We start from the raw sequence: 24524 nt of genomic DNA, 5'->3' as shown, positions 1-24524 counted from the left end.
GGAACGTGGTTGAGATTCAGTGACAGGAAGGGAAAGAGAAAGAGAAAGAGAAAATGAGTGAAAGACAATAAAATAAAAATATATGTAATCTGGGGGAAGAAGAGGCAAAGAGGAGAGAGACAGGACCAGAACCAGGAGACAGAGAGAGTGGATTTAGATAAGGCTACACATAGACAAACAGAGTGGGATCAAATCGTGAAGGGATGGTGAGCAGAGAGGGATAGACGGAGAGTTGGAGATGTATAGATATCTGACAGGGAGCGAAAAAGAGGAAAAGAGCTGGAGTAATAGGGAGACAGGATTGAAATAGGGATACAGACTGCAGGGTGGAGAAAAAGGAATAAAATTCCCCAGGAAAAGGAGTTGAGGGCGGCGTTGAGCTGGGGTCCCCTCAAAACTGTGGAAACATTGGGTATCGACAGTGTGGGGAGAGGGAATGGGCGAAGAAAGGCCAGTTAATTGAGGGGACCAAGGATTAAGGAGGAGGCAGCGAAGTCTGAAAACTGGAATTATCGTGTCAGCTTAAAGTTCGAAGTTTATCTCCTGCTCAGGCAGAGTTCAGTTTGGCCTTCAGAGCTGGTCAGTGGCCGGAGACTGGACAGGGAGCCCGAGGAATCTCTGAGAACTCCGCAGTCTTTGAGTTTGCTGAGTGCAAACGGTTTACAGAAGCAGAACTTGAATGTGTAGGTGCAAACTCTCCATTAAGAAAAAAAACGCAGGAAAAAAAGAAGCATTTTGGCACAATTTGCTGATACTGCACGGAGATAAGTTATTTTATATCGGGGGAGTGAGAGTGGCCCGTTGGAGTTGTGAGAAGCTTCAAGGTTAGATAGTAACCTGGAGATTAGGCTCTTTCAGGAGTTTTTCACTTTTAACATCCTACAGGCTGGAAATTTCAAGCTGACTTTGAGAAGTAAGAGCGGAGTAGATCTCTTTTGCAAAGCAACATTTAAATATTGGAGTTAGTTCAGTCAGTGGGTTAGCCCTGCCCTCCCAGTACAGAATGCCTGCTCCTCCAAACACAGCTTTCTCTGTCCGCCTCCTCGCTGTTTGGAAATCTCTCTTCACTGGCAGGTATCTGTTCATCACTAACACTGTTAGCTGCGGTGCTCTGATGGCGACTGGGGACATGATACAACAAACCCGAGAGATCTGGCGGGAGCCCGACCGTGTGCGGGAATGGGCTCGAACAGGTAATGCATTTAGGTAGCGCCTTCCACCAGTTCAGCGCCTCCCAGTGGTGTTGCCCTGAAGTGCGGTCGCGACTGAAGATACTGACGAGAGCGAAATATCCACGCAGGGACCGACACTCCTCTTCAAGATAGAAAATGAAAGAACTGCTGGAAATCAGAAACCAAAACAGAAAATCTCAGTAGGTCTGGCAGCATCTGTGGAGAGCAATCAGAGTTACAGTCCGGAGCCAGTGATACTCTCTGTTCTAATGAAGGGTCACTGAAGCCGAGAGGTTAACTTGATTTCTCTCCAATGTAACACTGGGGTACAGTACTGATGGGGGCAGGTCTGACCCTGTATAACACTGGGGTACAGTACTGATGGGGGCAGGTCTGACCCTGTATATCACTGGGGTACGGTACTGGTGGGGACAGGTCTGTCACTGTATAACACTGGGTACAGTACTGCTGGGGATCAGTCTGTCACTGTATAACACTGGGTCATGGTACTGGTGGGGACAGGTCCATCACTGTATAACATGGGTACAGTACTGGTGGGGACAGGTCTGTCACTGTATAACACTGGGGTACAGTACTGGTGGGGACAGGTCTGTCACTGTATAACACTGGGGCACAGTGCTGGTGGGGATGGGTCTGTCACTGTATAACACTGGGATACTGTACTGGTGGGGACAGGTCTGTTGCTGTATAACACTGGGGTACAGTACTGGTGGGGACAGGTCTGTCACTGTATAACACTGGGGCACAGTACTGGTGGGGACAGGTCTGTCACTGTATAACACTGGGGCACAGTGCTGGTGGGGATGGGTCTGTCACTGTATAACACTGGGATACTGTACTGGTGGGGACAGGTCTGTTGCTGTATAACACTGGGGTATGGTACTGGTGGGGAGACGTCACTATATCACTTAAAATCATACAACACTAGGTTACTATCCAACAGGTCTACTTAGAAGTACAAGCTTTTGGATTGCTGCTCCATTGTCAGGTCGCTCGTACAGCAGGATCGTAGGACACAGAATTTATGGCAAAAGATCATTGTGCCATACACTGATGCAATATATTACGCAAATCTTGATTGCTGTTCAATCTTTCATCCGTAAGAATGGGTTTTAGGTTTCCGTTCATTAATATGCAAATCCCAGAACTACTTTCAAGTCACATTCCCCAGATAACTTAAGGTTTGTTTAAAAAAAGTGACATCTCAGCTCAAACAATGCATTAAATGTGTGCAGTTAGAGTCCATATGTGTTCCAATCTTGAGTCAGACTGGTTCTCTTTCCAAAGTATGAGTTTGTAAAATGTCATATGGCTTATAAAAAATATTGACTGCCACTTAACAGCAATCTAGGTTTGTTCAATATATTGCATCAGTTTATGACACTATGATCTTTTGCTATAAATTCTGTGTCTTGTGATCCTATTTCACTAGCTCCCTGATGAAGGAGCAGTGCCCAGAAATGCTGGTACTTCCAAATAAACCAATTGGACTATAACCCAGTGTTGTGTGATTGTTAATTTTGACCATCCCAGTCCAAAACTGGTACCTCCACCTCACTGTATCACACTGGGGTACAGTACTGGTGGGGACAGGTCTGTCCCTGTATAACACTGGGGTACGGTACTGGTGGGGACAGGTCTGTCCCTGTATAAGACTGGGGTACAGTACTGGTGGGGACAGGTCTGTCACTGTATAACATTGGGGTACGGTACTGGTGGGGACAGGTCTGGTTGTGAATCCTCCCAACAGCCAAACACCTCCATGCACTGGGAGGCAGACAACGTGCCAAGTCCTGAAGGTGGAAGTGCAGCTTGTGATGGCGTTGTAAGTTTGAGCAGCATCTGAGGATTGATATTTTCTGTGCTTCTTGATATTTGTACATAGAAGTATTATTCCTTTGTCTTAATTTTGATTCCAGACTCAATATTCACAAAGGAGCTCTGTTTTTCCCAATGTCAGTCTCTCCTCCCTGTTTCTCTCACTTATCCACAGGACGAATGTTTGCAACTGGCTGTTTAATGGGCCCCTTTGGGCATTTCTGGTATGGGGCCCTGGATCGAAGGTTCCCAGGAAGGACCAAACGCATTGTGCTGAAGAAGGTTTTGTTGGATCAAACCATTGCCTCGCCCATCTTTGGCCTCCTCTATTTTGGCGGTATGTGTAACTAACATCGCTGCGCCCAAAACGACCTACCTCCAACCAATTCTCTCTACCCTCTTCCTATACTCGGGGTTATAGGTGTGTGAAACCTTTCTCCTGTCCCCATTCAATCTGTGTCTGACAACACATTAACCTGCAAGGCAGCATGACACTGCGCTGTAGGGGATACAGTAACAGTTGGACAGGTCTGTCACTGTATAACACTGGGGTACAGTACTGGTGGGGACAGGTCTGTCACTGTATAACACTGGGGTACAGTACTGGTGGGGACAGGTCTGTCACTATAACACTGGGGTACAGTACTGGTGGGGACAAGTCTGTCAGTGTATAACTAGGAGAAAGTGAGGACTGCAGATGCTGGAGACAAGAGTTGAAAAGTGTGGTGCTGGAAAAACACAGCAGGCCAGGCAGCATCCGAGGAGCAGGAGAATCGACATTTAGGGCATAAGCTCGAAGAAGGGCATATGCCTGAAATGTCGATTCTCCTGCTCCTCAGACGCTGCTTGTCAGTGTATAACCACTGGGGTACAGTACTGGTGGGGACAGGTCAGTCACTATAACACTGGGGTACAGTACTGGTGGGGACAGGTCTGTCACTGTAACACTGGGGTACAGTACTGGTGGGGACAGGTCTGTCACTGTATAACACTGGGGTACAGTACTGGTGGGGACAGGTCTGTCACTGTATAACACTGGGGTACAGTATTAGTGGGGACAGGTCTGTCACTGTATAACCACTGGGGTACAGTACTGGTGGGGACAGGTCTGTCACTGTATAACACTGGGGTACAGTATTAGTGGGGACAGGTCTGTCACTGTATAACCACTGGGGTACAGTACTGGTGGGGACAGGTCTGTCACTGTATAACACTGGGGTACAGTATTAGTGGGGACAGGTCTGTCACTGTATAACCACTGGGGTACAGTATTAGTGGGGACAGGTCTGTCACTGTATAACCACTGGGGTACTGTACTGGTGGGGACAGGTCTGTCCCTGTATAACACTGGGGTACTGTACTGGTGGGGACACTATTGTGGGGATAAATTGAAAAGGTTTAACTTGAAAGCAAAGATTGCGTAGACTCATGTTGATTGTAGAAGTTTGAAAACGTGTTCTAATCATAGAGTTGATGCTGATTAGTAAAGTTTAAAGGGTAAAGGGCAATAAATTGTTTTATATTTGTTCAAGGTATGTGGAAGCATTATCTAGGACAACACTTATTGCCTGTCCCTAATTGCCCCTTGAGAAGGTGGGGGTGAGCTGCCTTCTTGAACCGCTGCTGTCCGTGTGCTGTAGGAAAACTCCCAATACCCTTAGGGAGGGAATTCCAGGATTTTGTCCCAGCGACAGTGAAGGAGCAGCGATATGTTTTCAAGTCAGGATGGTGGGTGGTTTGGAAGGGGTCTTGCAGGTGGTGGTGTTCCTATGTATCTGCTGCTTTTGTCTTTTGCGATAGAAGTGGTTGTGGGTTTGGAAGGTGCTGAGTGAGGATCTTTGGTGAATTTCTGCAGTGCAGATTGTAGATGGTACACACTGCTGCTACTGAGCACCGGTGTTGGAGGGAGTGGAGGAGGTGGATGTAGTGCCAGTCAAGTGGCTGCTTTGTCCTGGATAATATCGAGCTTCTTGAGTGCTGTTTAAGGACCGGGGTGACATTGCAGTCCAGATCCCACAACTCCCACCAACTATTAGGACAACACAGTCTGTGACCTTGGACTAGAAGGGACAGCACACAAGAGGGTTTATCTCTGATTTGAACCTATGACCTCTCTTATTGAAAAACCAAAAGCGAGACTCCCCCTGGACCAATGAAGCAGCGGTGTAGTCTGTTTAATTAAACAAACCAGTTCATAAACTACTTCTTAAAGGGTCACTGGTAGGCTTGGCCACTTCTGGAGCAGCAATCTGCGTGCTGCCTCTGATTAGCTGCACAGGAGCTGGTAGGTCCCATGCATGCCCATCGCCATGCCAACACACTGACCTCTGGATCTATGGGTTGTTGCTGCGCATGACCTCGTGGGTTTCACAAATGAGGAGTAGGAGTGGCCATTCAGCCCTTCCAGCCTGTTCCCCCATAGTTGATCCGATTTTCACCCCAACTCTGCATTCCTGCATGTCCCCCAATAATCTTCCATGCCCTTGGTCAACAAGAATCTATCTTTCTCTGCCTTAAAATATTTAAAGTTTGTACACCTACTAACATTTTGGGAAGGGAATTCCAAAGATGCTCAACCCTATGAGGGGAAAATGTTTCCTCATCTGTGTTTTAAGTCAGTGGCCCTGCATTTTAAACCCTGATCTGTAGTCCTAAATTCTCTCACGAGCAGAAGTCGTTTCCACATCCACCCGATTGCATTCGTTTAGGGTTTTATATTTCAATCAAGTTATCTCTGTTGCATGCAGGTGCTGACAGAGGTGAGAAAAATGACAGGGAATGAAGCTGAAATGTTGTCAGCAAGCAGGAGGCTGGAAAAACGCAGCAAGCCAGTCAGCATCAGGAAGTGGTACACCCGAAACATCGACTTCTCCACTTTCTGAGGCTGTTTTCGTTAGGGAGAAGGTTGAGAGGTGACTTCATTGAGTCATATAAGATAATCAGAGGGTTAGATCAGGTGGACAGTGAGAGCTTTTTTCCTTGGATGGTGATGGCTCACACAAGGGGACAAAGCTTTAAATTGGGGGGTGATAGATATCGGACAGATGTCAAAGATAGTTTCTCTACTCAGAGTAGTAGGGGCATGGAACGCATGCAACAGTAGTCGACTCACCAACTTTAAGGGCATTTAAATGATCATTGGATAAATATATGGATAAAAATGGAATAGTGTAGGTTTGATGTGTTTCAGATTGGTTCCATAGGTCGACGCGACTTCGAGGGCCGAAGGGCCTGTACTGCTTTAGATTAAATTACTTACAGTGTGGAAACAGGCCCTTCGGCCCAACAAGTCCATACCGACCCTCCAAAGACCCACACCCATTCCCCTACATTTACCCCTTCACCTAACACTATGGGCAATTTAGCATGGCCAATTCACCTGACCTGCACATTTTTGGAGTGTGGGAGGAAACCGGAGCACCTGGAGGGGACCCACGCAGACATGGGGAGAATGTGCAAACTCCACACAGACAGTTGCCTGAGGCAGGAATTGAACCCGGGTCCCTGGCACTGTGAGGCAGCAGTGCTAACCACTGTGCCGCCCATATGTCCTGATGCTGCCTGGCCTGCTGTGTTCTCCCAGCCTCCTGCTTGTCTACTTTGGATTCCAGGGACTGCAGTTTTTCTTTTCTCTAGGAATGTTGTCAGGGCCCACAGCCTTTGCAAGTATCCAGTGCTTCCGGCCATTTCTTGATATTGCGTGGAGTGAATCGAATTGGCTGAAGTCCTGGCTCTGTGATGCTGTGGACTACTGGAGGAGGCTGAGATGGATCATCCACTCAGTGCTTATGAATGAAGATGGATGTGAATATTTCAGTCTTGTCCTGATGTACTGCTCGTTCCCCTAGTTTAAAAAAAATTGTAAAGGAAACTTATCAAACTAAATTAGAATGTTATTCCAGGGCTGCCAACACCCAGTCCAACCCTTACAGCACCCATTCATCATGGACCTTGTGTGCACCACTCCATTGAAACCATTAACATGAACCATTAACATAAACAGCCACTGTTCAGTCTCCTCACGATAGTGCTTGGACTTGAGGATTTTATTGAGAAGAAAAGTCTCAGACATCGGTTTCGCTCCACCACAAACATCTTATTTATTAAAATAAACTTCTTGATGCCTTGATGTGAAGTGTCTAAAGTAATCTCAATGACACACCTTTATTGGCGCTTCCAATTTAAAACACTCTAGTGTAACCTTGGCTCTCGCCCAGAACACCTGCAGGCCCCACAACTTATCAGAAGCACACCTTTATTGAGAAAGCGTAGGAAAAGCCTCGTACTGGAGCCGTAGTTAGTTCAGGGTTTGGTTGTTACCCTTGAGTTATCTTAACCTCTCAGTTCCAATGCTTTTTGGATTTGACTGATTAGTTTACAATCCTTCATGTAGTTGACTTTTCCCATGAGAACTGCAGCTACACGAGCAGTTTGACTGTCCCTGACCCTCCTTGGTGCCTGCATACACCTCCTGACCAAGATAATTTGGCTGGAGATTTACAGTTCCCTACACGGTCCAGCATTGATTGTGGCCCGAGTCAGACTGACCAATTCTTTACTACAGTTGGAAGACAGGTCAGTTGCTTCAATTCCAACCTGCTTTTGATTAAAGTTGAACATAGCATAACCACATCAACTATAATCTCGTGTGAAGAAGTGGGACTGGACTTGAAATGTTAACTCTGTTTCTCTCTCCGCAGATACTGCCAGACCTGCTGAGTTTCTCCAGAAATTCCTGTTTTTGTTTCAAATCTTCAGTATCTTTGTTTTCATAAAATCCTGATAAGTGTGGTTAGAGGAGAAAGTGAGGACTGCAGATGCTGGAGATCAGAGCTGCAAATGTGTTGCTGGAAAAGCGCAGCAGGTCAGGCAGCATCCAAGGATCAGGAGAATCGACGTTTCGGGCATGAGCCCTTCTTCAGGAATGAGGAAAGTGTGTCCAGCAGGCTAAGATAAAAGGTAGGGAGCAGGGGCGTTGGAAATGTGATAGGTGGAAGGAGGTCAAGGTGAGGGTGATAGGCCGGAGTGGGGGTGGGGCGGAGAGGTCAGGAAGAAGATTGCAGGTTAGGAAGGCAGTGCTGAGTTCGAGGGATTTGACTGAGACAAGGTGGGGGGGGGAGGGGAAGTGAGGAAACTGGAGAAATCAGAGTTCATCCCTTGTGGTTGGAGGGTTCCCAGGCGGAAGATGAGGCGCTCTTCCTCCAACCGTCGTGTTGCTATGGTCTGGCGATGGAGGAGTCCAAGGTCCTGCATGTCCTTGGTGGAGTGGCAGGGGGAGTTGAAGTGTTGAGCCACGGGGTGGTTGGGTTGGTTGGTCCGGGTGTCCCAGAGGTGTCCTAGAGAACACCTCTGGGACACCCGGACCAACCAACCCAACCACCCCGTGGCTCAACACTTCAACTCCCCCTGCCACTCCACCAAGGACATGCAGGACCTTGGACTCCTCCATCGCCAGACCATAGCAACACGACGGTTGGAGGAAGAGCGCCTCATCTTCCGCTTGGGAACCCTCCAACCACAAGGGATGAACTCTGATTTCTCCAGTTTCCTCATTTCCCCTCCCCCCCCCCCCCCCCCCCCCCCACCTTGTCTCAGTCAAATCCCTCGAACTCAGCACCGCCTTCCTAACCTGCAATCTTCTTCCTGACCTCTCCGCCCCACCCCCAATCCGGCCTATCACCCTCACCTTGACCTCCTTCCACCTATCACATTTCCAACGCCCCTCCTTCCTACCTTTTATCTTAGTCTGCTGGACACACTTTCCTCATTCCTGAAGAAGGGTTCATGCCTGAAACGTCGATTCTCCTGCTCCTTGGATGCTGCCTGACCTGCTGTGCTTTTCCAGCAACACATTTTCAGCAAGTCCGGTTAGAGGCCATTTGGCCCATAAAGTCTGCACTGATCCTCCCTCCAAAGAGCATCCCACCCTATTCCTGTAATCCTGCATTTCCCATTCCACGGCTAATCCACCTAATTTGTACATTTTTGGACTGTGGGAGGAAACCCACACAGACACGGGGACAATGTGCAAACTCCACACAGACAATTGTCCGAGGCTGGAATTGAACCTGGGTCCCTGTTGCTGTGAGGCAGCAGTGCCAACCAATGAGCCAAGCAAACATTTGTCTGTTGCTCAGGATGTCTGAGAGCTAATAGTCCTTGATGTACAGTCTGTTCTGATATAACATGATAGTTCTATTCTCATGCCATCTCGCGTTCTAAGGAAATTGCACTATAGCTGCCCCATTTAAACTGATGGGGTCAGAATCACGTTATAGCCAGTACGGGTAAGGAACGTTCATGTTCTACAAATAACGGTGTAAATTCTTCAATTGCTTTTATACCAATTCACGCTGAAGAAACAAATGCTATAGCAGAACTGACTGTATTTCACACTGAACCTAGCTGAGTATGGTGATTGAAACAATGCAGTTCTTTTCCACAGAGAGACCAGTTCTGAAAACACAGTTCATTAATTCTGGGTTGAAACATCTCCTGCTGTTTGGGCATGACACAGCGATCCCACAACGATGGACAGATGTTTGAATTAGCCATTTCCCTCCTCAATGGGAAGTTTTTTTCACCAGTGATCAGATTCCAATGCTATTGTATTTACTGATCAGTCTCTGAACTGCATTAGGGCTGAGGCGTTTCCCTGCACTATTGACCCATGTTATGATATTGATTCCCTCATGCTGAACAAGTGTCTGTATTTGTACAGAGAGTTGATATTTACTTGCAGCTGAGTGTCCACTGGGTTTGAGGTGAGTTCTCCTATTTTAGAGAGTAATTAATGGAGGGATCCCACAGCCTGGGTCCGATAGGATAGAGGAACATTCAGATTTCAATAGCATGTTAAAATCTCTTGAGATGAATGTTGAATTGAAGACATGGTGATATGTTTTGACAGGAATGGGGATGTTAGAAGGCCATCATCCAATCGAATGCCTGATGGAATTCAAGAGGAAATTCTGGAAATTTTATATGGTAAAATATTAACATTCTGGTTCTTTGATGAATTGATTTTGGATGATTTATCATGATTTTGTCCTTTATAACTGTGGACCTTTTTGGCAGGAACTGTACATCAGTCCAATAAGCAACACAAACCTTGTTTAAAATGTTCATATTATAAATGACACTGGGAAAATGACAAATCCTGATCTGCATTGCTTAATGCCACTTCTGCAGTACCTCAGGTGGTCATACACTGGTTTTGAGTCTCGAAGTTGTGAGCTCAAGTCCTAATCCAGATCCCTAACTGGTTGGGCTGAAGAGTCTTCCTTCCGTGCTGTCTGACTCTCTCACTCGAGGCTGACAGTCTTGTGCAGAGCTGAAGGAGTGCTGCTCTGTTGTAGATGCTGTCTTTCAGGTGAGACGTTAAATCAAGTCTCTGTCTGCTCTTTCAGCTGGATGTAAAAGATGTATTGTGTTATTTTTCATGTAAAGAGCAGCAGAGTGTCTCTTTGATGTGCTGACCAATGTTTATCCGTCAGTCAATATAAGAATAACCTGGTCATGTAACTAATTAGTTAATTCTAAAATTTGTCCAAGTTGGTTACTTTGTTTTTTTTTTATTTTATTGATGTAATTTTGACATCACCAGCAAGGCCAGCATTTGTTTTCCCAAACCTATTTGCCCTTGAATGGAGTGGTCTCTTCAGAGGGTAGTTAAGAGTTGACTGGATCACAGTGGGTCTGGTGTCAGATGTAGGTCAGACCAGGTAAAGATGACTGATTTCCTTCCCTAAAACAGATTAGTGAACCCGATGGGTTTTTACAGCAATCAGTGACCATGGCTGAGAATAGCTTTCAGTTCCAGACTTATTTTATCAATTAAATGTAAACCTCACTAGCTGGGGTGGTGGGATTTGAACCCATGTGCCCAGAATATTAACCTGTATCCTGGATTACCACTAGACTGTTCTCTCAACTTGAGGAAGGCTCCCTACTTTACAACAGTGACTGTAAATCAGTGAAATACTTATTTGGTTGTGAGGCAGTTCTGGGATCATAGGCTGCTATACAAATGCAGGTTTAATTTCTTTCTTGGACCTATGTTCCAGAAACAGAATTCACCTTTCATCACCCCAACATCTTCCAAAATCAGTGAAGGGCTTTTGAACTATGGTCAAACTTGGATGTTCAAAGGGGATGAAAGTCACTTTGTAAATTTCAAACTGTCTCATGGCAATGCTGAGACTAACCAGTCTGTCTGGAGTGGGTTTGAGGTTTTTGGAATCGTCAAGGACCTTCTGATATTTTAATCCATCGACTTCTTTCCAGGCGGATTTGATGTTGTGGCCTGGAGCCCAAATGATCAACTTCTACTTCCTTTCTCCAAAATACCGCGTCCTCTACGTGAATATAGTGACAGTCGGCTGGGATACTTTCCTCTCCTACCTTAAACATCAGGTAGGTACATACTGCGCGGAGCTAAAGTCTGGTGATGGATTTGATTAGATTACTTACAGTGTGGAAACAGGCTGCTCAGCCCAACAAGTCCATACCGACCCTCCGAAGAGCAACCCATCCAGACCCATTCCCCTACATTTACCCCTTCACCTAACTCTATGGGCAATTTAGCGTGGCCAATTCACCTAACCTGCACATTTTTGGATTGTGAGAGGAAACCGGAGCACCCAGAGGAAACCCACGCAGACACTGGGACAATGTGCAATCTTCACATAGACAGTTGCCTGAGGCTGGAATTGAACCTGGGACTGTGGTGCTGGGAGGCAGCATGCTAACCACTGAGCCACCGTGCTGCCTACTGTTTGACCTGAATACTCATCCACCTCGTCCTCCTTCAATTACACCCCATGTGAGGTCAGATACCAAATTAAACTCGCTCTACTCTTAAACAGAAAGTGAACCTTTCTCAACTCCTTTCAACTGAGATTAAAGCTCCCTCTACATGCTTGAACTAGAAGAAAAGCTCTCTCTAAGGACCTAATCGGGTGTACCCGAGAACTCTGTGAGGAGCTAGGGAAGTTATTGCTGGACCCTTGCTGAGATATTTGTATTGTCGATAGTCACAGGTGAGGTGCTGGAAGACTGGAGGTTGACTGACATGGTGACACTGTTTAAGAAAGGTAGTAAGGACAAGCCAGGGAACTGTAGACCGGTGAGCCTGACGTTGGTGGTGGGCAAGTTGTTGGAGGGAATCCTGAGGGACAGGATGTACATGTATTTGGAAAGGCAAGGACTGATTAAGGATAGTCAACATGGCCTTGTGCATGGGAAATCATGTCTCACAAACTTGATTGAGTTTTTTGAAGAAGTAACAAAGAGGATTGATGAGGACAGAGCAGTGGACGTGATCTATATAGACTTCAGTAAGGCGTTCGACAAGGTTCCTCATGGGAGACTCATTAGCAAGGTTAGATCTCACGGAATACAGGGAGAACTAGCCATTTGGATACAGAATTGGCTCAAATGTAGAAGACAGAGGGTGGTGGTGGAGGGTTGTTTTTCAGACTGGAGGCCTGTGACTAGTGGAGTGCCACAATGATCGGAGCTGGGTGCACTACTTTTCATCATTTATATAAATGATTTGGGTGTGAACATAGGGGGTATAGTTAGTAAGTTTGCAGATGGCACCAAAATTGGAGGTGGACAGCAAAGAGGGTTACCTCAGATTACAACAGTATCTGGAGCAGATGGGCCAATGGGCTGAGAAGTTCCAGATGGGGTGTGACTTAGATAAATGTGAGATGCTGCATTTTGGAAAAGTAAATCAGAGCACGAACTATACACTTAATGGTAAGGTTGTGGGGAGTGTTGCTGAACAAAGACCTTGGAGTGCAGATTCATAGTTCCTTGAAAGTAGAGTCGCAGGTAGATAGGATAGTGAAGGAGGCGTGGGGTATACTTTCCTTTATTGGTCAGAATATTGAGTACAGGAGTTGGGAGGTCATGTTGTGACTGTACATGATGTTGGTTAGGCCACCTTTCGAGTATTGAGTGCAGTTCTGGTCTCCTTCCTATCGGAAAGATGTTGTGAAACTTGAAAGGGTTCAGAAAAGATTTCCAAGGATGCTGCCAGGGTTAGAGGATTTGAGCTACAGGGAGAGGCTGAACAGGCTGGGGCTGTTTTCCCTGGAGCGTCGGAGGCTGAGGGGTGACCTTTTATAGAGGCTTATAAAATCATGAGGGTAATGGATAGGATAAATAGACAAAGTCGTTTCCCTGGGATAGAGGAGACCAGACTAGAGGGCATAGGTTTAGGGTGAGAGGGGAAAGATATAAAAGAGACGTAAGGGACAACTTTTTCACGCAGAGGGTGGTACGTGTATAGAATGAGCTGCCAGAGGAAGTGGTGGAGGCTGGTACAATTACAACATTCAAATGGTATCTGGATGGGTATATGAATTGGAAGGGTTTGGAGGGATATGGGCTGGATGCTGGCAGATGGGACTAAATTAGTTTAGGATATCTGGTTGGCATGGACGAGTTAGACCGAAGGGTCTGTTTCTGTGCTGAACACCTCTGTGACTCTAATCTTTTAAACTGAAGTAACACTTTTTATTTAAAACACAGTCCTCTTCAAACATTCCCAGGACAGGGGCAGCAGAGTTAGACACAGAGTAAAGCTACCTCTACACTGTCCCATTCAAATATTCCCAGGACAGGGGTCGCATGCAGTTATATACAGAGTGAAGCTCCACCTACTCTTTTAAACTGAAAGCAAAGTTTTGTCCACAATTTTGCACTGAAAGTAAAGCTCTCTCTACCATTTCCCCCTTCTCCACATCAAACACTCCCAGGACAGGGAGAGCACAGGGTTAGATACAGCGTAAAGCTCCCTCTAGAATGTCCCCATCAAACATGGGCTTGGATATGGGGGAAGACTTCCCTCTGTGCTTTCCAGGCCTACTAGCTGGGCATTGCCTGCTACAACAGTATTGTAATGTTTACTGTACAACACCATTGGTATTATGATTTATAATTAGTATTGAATCAGATTTGTATTGTGAACTTTGGTTTTGTGCCGAGCCTATTAGCTGAATGGGAGGGTAGAATTGAGGAGACACTGCAATTACAATTCTCGCCCTGAAGTTTAAGTGCTACAAAATCAGGAAGCGTTAGTGTGGAGGCAGGTCATTGTTTTTCAGGGACAGGGGAAGGTGACTGCGAGATTTCCTGTTCTGTATTTTAATTACTGTCTGGGGAGAGAAAGTTAGACTGACTTTAGTTGTCTCCTTTTCACAGAATCTCCCAGCATTGTGCCTGTAAAGAAAGATACAATTAATTATGTCCTCTCCCTCACCCCGTTGCTCGTTCCCCACTGCTGCGCCGTTAGTGTCACCTCTTTTAAGTATCTATCCAGGTCTTAATTCAAAGTTACTGTTCAGTTTGGTTCCACCATGTTAACAAATTCTATCAAAAGAAACCGAAAAGATGTGAACTTCCTTTGAGTGGAGAGTTTATAGACTATAACAGCACAACAGATCTCTGCCCCAGTTCCAGCTGAGGGCCTGTTATAAATAATTTTTTTAATCAATCTCTCTGGACTTGTTATGACACACCTCCCGGGCATGTGGAACTTGAATCCAGAACTGTAGTCCCAGAAGTAATGACATTACCACAACCACCAAGAGCTTTGTTACCCTTTTGTATATCTAGATTCAATTAGTTTACAGCTATCATGTTAAAACATAGAAAAGTGGACTAGGAGTAGGCCATTCAGCCCATCGAAGCCTCTCCACCAATCACCATTGGCGCTGGTCCTCTATCTTGACACTATATTCCTGCTTTCGGTACTTTAAGCGTCTGGAAATCTATGTCTGTCTTAAATCATTTCCATAGGCTTCCATAGCACTTTACAGGCACTTCCATCACTTCCACAAGTTCACTGCCCTCTGGGTGAAGAAATGACTCCTGATCTCAGTCCGAAATAGACCACACCATACCCTGAGACGGTGAGTCATGTGGGAGGGGGAATTGCAGTCCTTGAAGGAGGAGGCCACCTGGGATGTTTTGGAGTGGAATCGGTCTTCCTGGGAGCAGATGTGGCAGAAGAGGAAGAATTGGGAGTAAGGAATAGCATTCTTATAGGTTGGGGTGGGGTGGGGTGGGGTGGGGTGGGGGGGGGCAGGGGGGAGGGGGGCGGGCGAGCGTGGGGGAGGAGGGTTGGGGTGGAGGGGATTAGGGGGTGTGGGGGAGAGGGGTTGGGGTGGAGGGGATTAGGGGGTGTGGGGGAGAGGGGTTGGGGTTGGGGTGGAGGGGATTGGGGGGGGGCGTGGGGGAGGGGGGTTGGGGTTGGGGTGGAGGGGATTGGGGGGAGCGTGGGGGAGGGGGGTTGGGGTTGGGGTGGAGGGGCGTGGGGTGGACTTGGGAGGAAGTGTAATCCAGGTAGCTCTGGGAGTCCCCTCCACCACATCTGCTACCAGGAGGAGCAATTCCACTCCAGAACATCCCAGATGGCCTCCTACTTCAATGTATACAATTTCCCCACCCATGTGTCAACAATGCCCTCCAGCATATCTCCTCCACATCCTGCACGTCTGCCCTTGAACCCCACCCCTCCAATTGTAACAATGATAGAATCCCCCCTCCAGTCCTCACCTTCCACCCCACCAATCTCCAAATACAACACATCATCCTCTGCCAATTCTGCCACCTACAGTCAGACCCCACCACCTATCAGCATTCCGCAGAGACCATTCCTTCCATGACTACCTCATTAGGTCCATGCCCCTCACCAACCCACCCTCCCCTCCCACCACCTTCCCTTGAGAAGTGTAGAGAGGTGTAAAAGGTGCACCCACCTCTATCCAAGGCCCCAAAGGATCCTTCCACATCTGACAGAGATTTTCCTGCATATCCAAACACCTCATCTACTGTGTCCGTTGCTCTCGATGTGGTCTGTTCTACACTGGGAAGACAGGACACCAACTTGCGGAATGTTTCAGGGAACATCCTAGGGGACACACACTAACCAACCCCACCGCCCTGTGACCGAACACCTAACTCCCCCTCCCACTCCGGTAAGGTCCTGGGCCTCCCCTCTGGCCCCTCCTCTACCACCCGACACCCGGAGGAAGAACACCTCATCTTCCATCTTGGGACGTTCCAACTACACGGGATCAATGTCAATTTCACCAGTCTCCTGATGTCCCCTCCCCCCATCTCCCATCTCATCCCAGATCCAAACCTCCAACTCGACACCGCTCTGTTGAATTATCCTACCTGTTCATCTACCTTCCCACCTATCCGCTCCACCCTCCAGTCCAACCTATCACGATTACCCCCAATCTTCATCTGCCTATCGCATTCCCAGCTACCTTTCTTCCAGCCCCACCCTCCTCCCATTTATCTCTCTGTCCCCTTGGCCACCCCCCCTCCCCATTCCTATTAAAGAGCTTATGTTTGGAACGTCAACCTCTCCTGCTCCTCGGATGCTGCCTGACCAGCTGTGCTTTTCCAGCATGACATTCTTCGACTCTGATCTCCAGCATCTGCAGTCCTCACTTTGTCCCAGGAGAAGTATACACCCTGCATCCAGTCTGTCCAGCTCTGTCAGAATTTCATGCTTCAATGAGATCCCTCTCATTTTTCTAAACTCCAATGACCACAGGCCAAGTGGACCCTCCTATGACAATGCTACCATTCCAGGAATAGTCTGGTGAATCTTCACTGCATTTCCTTTGTGGAAAATATATCTTTCCTTGATTAAGGAGATACAAACTGCACACAATACTCCAGGACCCCTTACAGCTCCAGTTAGACATCCTCGCTCCTGTGCCCAATCCTCCTTCAGTGAAGGCCACTGACATTGTGCAACACCTACAGTTTTGTCCTTGTACACCAGTCACTGAAAGCAATCGGGTCCATTTGTAAATCAGCACTTTCCTAATCTGTCCTGAATTGGAAAGGTTTGGTGGGATATGGGCCAGGAGCAGGCAGGTGGGAATAGTTTAGTTTGGGATTATCTTTGGCATGGACTGGTCAGACCAAAGGGTCTGTTTCTGTGCTGTATTAGCCATGCTGTGGAGATGCCAGTGTTGGACTGGGGTGGACAAAGTCAAGAGTCTCACAGCACCAGGTTAGAATCCACTGGACGAAGGAGCAGTGCTCCGAAAGCTTGTGATTTCCAATAAACCTGTTGGGCTATAACCTGGTGTCGGCTGACATCTGACTTTGACTATGTAAGCATATTTCTCCCATTCTGCTTTTCCTACCAAAGTGGACAACTTCATATTTATCAACATTATGCTGCATCTACCACACATTTGTTCACTCTTTCTACTTGTCTAAATTGATCTGAAGACTTTTTGAAGCTTCTTTACCTCTCTCGGCCCCACCTGATTTTGTGTAGTCTTGGAAATATTACATTTGATCCCCTTGCCCAAATTGTTCAGATACATTTCCTCTGGGTGCTCCAGTTTCCTCCCACAGTCCAAAGGTGTGCAGGTTAGGTGAATTGGCCATGCTAAATTGCCCATAGTGTTCCGAGATGGTGCAGGTTAGGTGCAGTGGTCAGGGGCAAATGTAGAGTAATGAGGAATGGGTTTGGTTGGGCTACTCTTTGGAGGGTCAGTATGAACTTGTTGGGCCAAAGGGCCTGTTTCCACATTATAGGGATTCTAAGTATGAACAGCTGGGGTCCCAAGCACTGATCCCTGTCGTGCCCCACTCCTTATGGTCTTCCATTCTCAAAATGACCCATTAATTCCTCTCTGCTAACCAATTCCATGATATTACCCTCAGTCCCGTGTGCTTTAATTTCTTTCAGTAATCCTGCATATGGGACTTTGTCAAAAGCTTTCTGAAAATCTAAATACACCATGTGCACTGTTTTCCCTCATCTAGCTATGTCCTCAAAACAAAAAAATTTCGGAAATCCATGTTGACTTTGTGTCATCCTGTTGATATATTCTAAACATTCTATTTTCAAATTCTTTGGTCCTACCAGTCCGTGCTGACCATAATCCCAAACTAAACGAGTCCCACCAGCCTGCGTTTGGCCCATATCCTTCCAAACCTTTCTTAGACTTTTTAAATGTTGTAACTGTACCCGGATCCACCACTTCCTCTGGAAGTTCATTCCACACACGAATCACTCTGTGTTTTGAAAAAAACGTTACCTCTCATATCCTTTTTAAATCTCTCTCCTCTCACCTTAAACATATGCCCCCTAGTCTTGAAGTCCGCCCCCCTTGGGAAAAGATGCCAGCCATTTGATTGGAAAGACAGGAAGTGAGAAGGAGAAGGAGTATTGCAAACTTTCAGGATATGAATGCCTGCATGTGTTTGAAGACAATTAGTAATAACATTGTTTTCACAAATTGTTAACTGGTATTGGGCTCACCTGCACAAAAGTTCCAAATGATGGGGTCATGATATTAAGACCGCCACGCACACATACTGGAAATCACTCAGGAGAAACTGTTTTAATTGGGGAATGGGGAGCATGTAGAACTCGCTTCTGGGGGAGCGATTAAGTATAGATGCATCTTAAGAGGAAACAAGACCAACGGCCTGAGGGAGAGGGGAATAGAAGGAGATGATGGAGAGAGGGTCTAGGAGGTGGCTCTTGTCGAACCAGCATGCAATGGATGGGCTGAACGGCCCACTTATGTTTTGTGTGCAGTTGAGAACATTCCATTAAATGTGATACCCATTGTCATGATGCACAGCAAGATCCCATTACTGGTGGTGAGCAATTTGTTCAGTTTAGTTCAAGGGTGGGGATGGTGGTTTGAGGCCCAGTTGTTGAATTTCCACACTATTCCCAATGGGATCTTTTTATTAGCTGCCTCTGGAAAGGTGCATTTCCTTAAGTTTACTTCCGAAGGTGTGGGGACTGCAGAGGTGGCACCACAGCCGCTGGCTAACCCAGCTGGTAATGGTGTACCGTGTGCCTCCCAGAGATGCTGGCTTCTAGGAGTCCCTGTGAAAGGTTTGACATAATCGCAGCTTTGTCTCGCCATTGAGGTCTGTATCTCCCCTGGAGCCAGAGCTTGTGCAATAACACGTGACATTGAGCATCAAATCCAGGCCTGATGCCAAGTACAGTACCCAGGGTGTGCAGCCCTGTCAAAGATACCATCTTTTAGATGAGTTGTTAAACTGAAATCCATCTGCTGTCTCAGCTGGATGTGACTGGTCCAACTGCGCTCCATCAAAACGGAGCAGGAACCTCTTCTTTCTGTCCTGATCAACATTGATCAATATTAATACTGATCAATACATCTCCATCAACCAATGATGCTAAAGGACCATAATCTCATTGTTGTTTGTGGGAACATATTTTGTGCACATTGCTGCATTGTGCCAGTGACCACTCTCTGAGCAAAAAGTGTTGGTGTCCACAAAGTATGTTTCAGTCTGTAGGTGCTATATAAATGCAAGTGGCTTTTTTTTTGTTTCTTGCCTGTTTTGTCTTTCAGGAGCAGGACGATGCAGCTCTCGCATTGGACAAACAGCAAACAGGATCAGGGAGCTCGGTGAAACAGCTCGAAGATGAACCCTAGCTGCTCAGAGTCCCTGATGGCCCGTAGGCTGAGGAGCAGTCAACCTCTGACGTCTGATCCAGGCAACCCTGACCTTCAATGTGCAGGCATCTGGCAGTTGGAGAAAGGTCACCGCTGCAATGTTCTCAACAGATTTTTTTTTTACTCATTGAAATTATCATTCTAAACTGTTAACAAATTTAAACTTTTTTAAATGAGATAAGGAAATGGTCTGGCATTTCTGTAGCATCTTTCACAACATCAACTTGTCCCAAATGACCTGCCAGTGCAGGAGCCAAGTGCAGTCATTACTGGAGGGAATGCAGCAGTAATTGGTACACAGGACAATTCCACTAATAGTTATCAGCTTCACGTCTCCACTATTGCTCAGAGAGGGAGCAGGTTAGCCCCATGTCAGATAATTAAGAGGTGACCTTATTGAGGTGTTCAAAATTATGAATAACTTCCACAGGGTAAAGGAGGATAATCTGTTTACACTAGTTGGTATGTCAGTAACTAGGGGTCACAATTTCGGGGTTGTCAGTAAGAGAGCTTAGGAGTGCGATGAGGAGAAGCTTCTTTACTCAGAGTTGTTAGGTTTTGGAATGCACTGCCTGGGAGAGGGGTGGAGGAGGATTCCATAAGAGATCTCAAAAATGATTTATATTTGGAAGGGATGAAGTTAGAGGGCTGTGGAGATTGGACTGGAGAGTGGAACTAGCTGGAAAAGTCTTTCTGGATCTGGTACAGACATGATGGGCCAAATGGCCTCCTGGACTGTAAAATTCAATGATTCTATGCTTGTATCCGCAAGGACCCAAACAGGATGTGTGTGTGATCTACAAGTGCAGCACTGTTGGAGTGCCACATTTTCCCTTAATGGCTCTATGAAGCACATTTCTGGCTGTGGAATCATCCTATGCACACAAGCAGCAAAAGTAGAACATTCAGCCCATCAGCCCTGCTGTACCATTCCGTATAATCATAGTAGCTCACCACTTTCTAACGCACTCCATGAAAACAAAAACCTGTCTATCCTAGCTGTGAATACATTCAGTAATACAGCATCCACCACCCTCTGGGCCAGAGAATTCCAAAGACATTCACTCCTTTTGGGGAAAGGATTTCTCCCCATCTCATTCCAAAATCATCAGCCCCTTCTCCTGAGACTCTGCCTTGGCTTTTAGACTTCCCCAGCGCAGAGGGAACCGTGGGCGGCACGGTGGCACAGTGGTTAGCATTGTTGCCTCACAGCGCCAGAGATCCGGGTTCAATTCCCGCCTCAGGCGACTAACTGTGTGGAGTTTGCACGTTCTCCCCGTGTCTGCGTGGGTTTCCTCCGGGTGCTCCGGTTTCCTCCCACAGTCCAAAGATGTGCAGGTCAGGTGAATTGGCCATGCTAAATTGCCTGTAGTGTTAGGTAAGGGGTAGATGTAGGGGTATGGGTGGGTTGCGCTTCGGCGGGTCGGTGTGGACTTGTTGGGCCGGAGGGCCTGTTTCCACACTGTAAGTAATCTAATCTAATCTAATCTGTATCGAACCTGTCAAGCCCCCTGCAGAGTGTCATATGTTTCAACGAGATCGATGTTCATTCTTCTAAACTCTAGAGATGATGGACCTGTGTTATTCAGTCTCCCAGTCAAAAGCCACCCCCACATTTATCCCAGGGATCAATGGCCCTCACTGTACTGTCTCCAATGGAAGTACACCACCGTAACCAAGGAGACCAAAACTGCACATGCTATTCCAGATGTGCTGTCACCAAAACCCTGTCCAACTTTCCTGAGGTGGTGACTTGGTAATGACCTAGTAAACCAGAACCCCAGGCCTGAGAACATGGGTTAGAATCCTACCATAGCAACTGGTCAAATTTAAACTGAATTCAAAATCTGGTATAACAACATAATCTAATGGTGACCATGAAAACATTACTAAGTGTCATAAAAGCTTGTCTCGTTCATTAATGTCTTTCAGGGAGGGAAATCTGACATCCTTACTTGGTCTGACCTACATGTAACTCCACACTCAACAATGTGGTTGGCTTTTGACTGGATAATTAGAGATAGTCAATAAATACTGGCCCAGCCAGAAACATCCTGAGAATGAATCCAATAAATGAACAAGGTCGAGGGGTATGTGGGAGAATGTCTTCGGGGTGATGACCAGTTATGATGTATGTGACAAATGGAGCAGACCTGAAGATTTTTAATTTGTTCACGTGATGTCGGCAGCCAGCAGTTATTGGTGAAATTTGAATTTTGTAGAACCTCAGAATAAAAATGTAGCATAACGATGATCGTGTAGCAGCTGTCAAATGCTGTAAGTGGTCCCATCTCATTCACTGCTGTCCTTTAGGGAGAGGAACTTGCCAGCCTTACCTGATGGGGGGACTTGAACCTACAACCTTCAGCCAATTGATCTGAGGGTGTTAGGCATTGAACTGCAGCTAGGTGGTGCCATTGGCCTTGCTGTCACACACTCTCCTTCACTAGATTAGATTCCTTACAGGACAGAAACAGGCCCTTCGGCTCAACCAGTCCACACCAGCCCTCTGGCGAGTAACCCACTTAGACCCATTCCTCTAGCCTGTATTTACCACTGACTAATGCACCCATCACTATGGGCAGTTTAGCATAGCCAATTCACCTGACCTGCACACCTTTGGACTGTGGGATGAAACCAGAGCACACCTACACAGACACGGGGAGAATGTGCAAACTCTGCGCAGACAGTTGCCCGAGGCTGGAACCAAACATATGAGGTCTAACATATGAGGAACAGCTGAGGATCCTGGGATTGTATTCATTGGAGTTTAGAAGATTAAGGGGAGACTTAATAGAGACATACAAGATAATACATGGCTTGGAAAGGGTGGATGCTAGGAAATTGTTTCCGTTAGGTGAGGAGACTAGGACCCGTGGACACAGCCTTAGAATTAGAGGGGGTAAATTCAGAACAGAAATGCGGAGACATTTCTTCAGCCAGAGAGTGGTGGGCCTGTGGAATTCATTGCTGCAGAATGCAGTGGAGGCCGGGACGCTAAATGTCTTCAAGGCAGAGATTGATAGATTCTTGTTGTCTCGGGGAATTAAGGGCTACGGGGAGAATGCGAGTAAGTGGAGTTGAAGTGCCCAGCAGCCATGATTGAATGGCGGAGTGGACTCAATGGGCCGAATGGCCTTACTTCCACTCCTATGTCTTATGGTCTTAAACCTGGGTTCCTGGTGTTGTGAGGCAGCAGTATTAACCACTGAGTCACTGTGCTGCCACTCAAACAGAAGTGTAGTGTGACATCTCCTGACTGAGATCAGGTCAGTTTTTTGTCAAAGTGAAGCTGTTGGGGTTAGCTGAGGTGAGGGGGAGAACGCTTGATTCCTTGGGAACACTCCAAATGGCACGTGGCTCAGTGGTTAGCACCGCTGTCTCACATCAACAGGGACCCGGTTCAAATCCAGGCTCTGGTAAATGTCTGTGTGGGTTTGCTCCCATAGTCCAAAGATATGCCGGTTTGGTGAATTGACTATGCTAAATTGCCCGTAGTGTTCAGGGGTGTGTAGGTTAGGTGTATTGGTCAGGGGAAATGGAGAGTAATAGGGTAGGCAAATGGATCTGGGTGGGCTACTCTTTGAAAGGTCAGTGTGGACTTATTGGGCCAAATGACCTGTTCCACCCTGTAGGGATTCTATGATTTCTGGACAGCATACATCACAGGATATAAACTGCTGCATGGATAGATAGTGGGCTAGGAAGAGTGAATTTATGAGGAAAAAGTTGCATAGGTTAAGCAGGTTATTTGGTGCAATTTAGAAGATTTAAGGATGCTCTTTGCTTGTGTTTATGACTCAAGATTTCTTTATACTAAGAGCAGAAAAAGTTCATGGATGCCCTAACATAGAGATTAGCTAAAATACTGAGGTGTTTGAGGGAGCAATTGGAAAACTCTTCTCACCAGCCAGAGGGTATAGATTTAAAATAATTGACAAGGTGCTTAATCTTTGGAATTCTCTGCTCCAAGAGGTGGTGATCAAATTGATTTATGTATTTTTACTTTTTGGCTTTCAAGCGGCTATGTTTTCATTCTCACTAATTCCTTTGTCAGGTGACGCAGTCACACAGGAATAATTTGTGTGCATTTGCTGAGTTTATTTTTAGGAGTTTATTTTCTTCAGATAGTCAAAACAGCAAATAATGAAGATCACATACGCAATATAAAGTGAAACAGTTTAATCATGAATCTGTAGGTAATATGTTTTTGTTAATTTATCATAAATAAACATTCCATACACTCTCACTTTCTACATTCATCGAAATAAATAGTTAAATACATACCGTCTGAAAAATGATGCAACATTAATACTGATTTTCAAGAAATTATTTTTGCATCACAAGTGCACAACGAAATATTTCTTCAATGTTACAGGCAGTGAGTTCCACATCCCCACCAGCCTCTTGGTGGAAACAGCTTTCCTCTAACTCTCCTGCCCCTTATCTTAAATCCATGCCCCCTGATCATTGCTCCTATCTACCCTATCTCTTCCACCGTTTTATCCATCTCAGTCATGTCTCTTCTCAACCTCCTCTGCTCCAAGGAAAATATCCCCAGGGTGTCCAATCTCCCTTCATCTCTGAAACTCTCCAGACCAGGGAACATCCTGGTAAATTCCTCTCTGACAGAATCACATTGCTCCATAATGGGTTTCCAGAACCACACAGTACCCTAGCTGTGGCCTAACCAGATATGCTACTTGCAGATTATCTGCCATGTTGTACCCTGGGGTCCCAGCTGACCTGTTTGCTTCTCCTTTACTGAAATTTCTCCTGTGAATCCTTATAGAAATAAAAGACTGCAGATGCTGGAAATCTGAAATAAAAACAGACTGCTAGAGAAACTCAGCAGGTGTGGAGAAAGAAATAGGATTAATGTTTTGAGTCTGAAATGATCTTGGGAACTGAAAGGAGGTGGAATATGGTGGGTTTTATGCTGTGACTGTTTTGAGCAGGAAATACAGTTAACTAGATCAAAATAAGCTGGTGTATGCTCTGTTCCCCAGCC

The 24524-nt window shown here is 46.3% G+C and overlaps 1 protein-coding gene across 1 annotated transcript; it reads left to right on the top strand.

Moving 5' to 3' along the window:
- LOC140494795 (mpv17-like protein 2) lies at window positions 1-24360 on the top strand. The gene is made up of 5 exons (XM_072594402.1): window positions 1-1193; window positions 3187-3348; window positions 9922-9998; window positions 11298-11426; window positions 19409-24360. Exons 1-5 carry the CDS (start codon window positions 1004-1006, stop codon window positions 19490-19492), a joined length of 642 nt encoding a protein of 213 aa, XP_072450503.1. The 5' UTR covers window positions 1-1003; the 3' UTR covers window positions 19493-24360.
- Window positions 24361-24524: the final 164 nt, after the last annotated feature.

This window comes from Chiloscyllium punctatum, chromosome 24 (genome assembly GCF_047496795.1).
Source record: "Chiloscyllium punctatum isolate Juve2018m chromosome 24, sChiPun1.3, whole genome shotgun sequence".
Lineage (NCBI taxonomy): Eukaryota > Metazoa > Chordata > Chondrichthyes > Orectolobiformes > Hemiscylliidae > Chiloscyllium > Chiloscyllium punctatum.
This window is presented reverse-complemented; position numbering and strand designations above follow the sequence as displayed.

Coding starts and splice junctions, on each gene's coding strand:
- LOC140494795 (XM_072594402.1), top strand. CDS start 1,004: ATGCCTGCTCCTCCAAACACAGCTTTCTCTGTCCGCCTCCTCGCTGTT. Junction 3,349..9,921: donor TGGCCTCCTCTATTTTGGCG/GTATGTGTAACT, acceptor ATGTTTTGACAG/GAATGGGGATGTTAGAAGGC. Junction 9,999..11,297: donor AATTCTGGAAATTTTATATG/GTAAAATATTAA, acceptor ACTTCTTTCCAG/GCGGATTTGATGTTGTGGCC.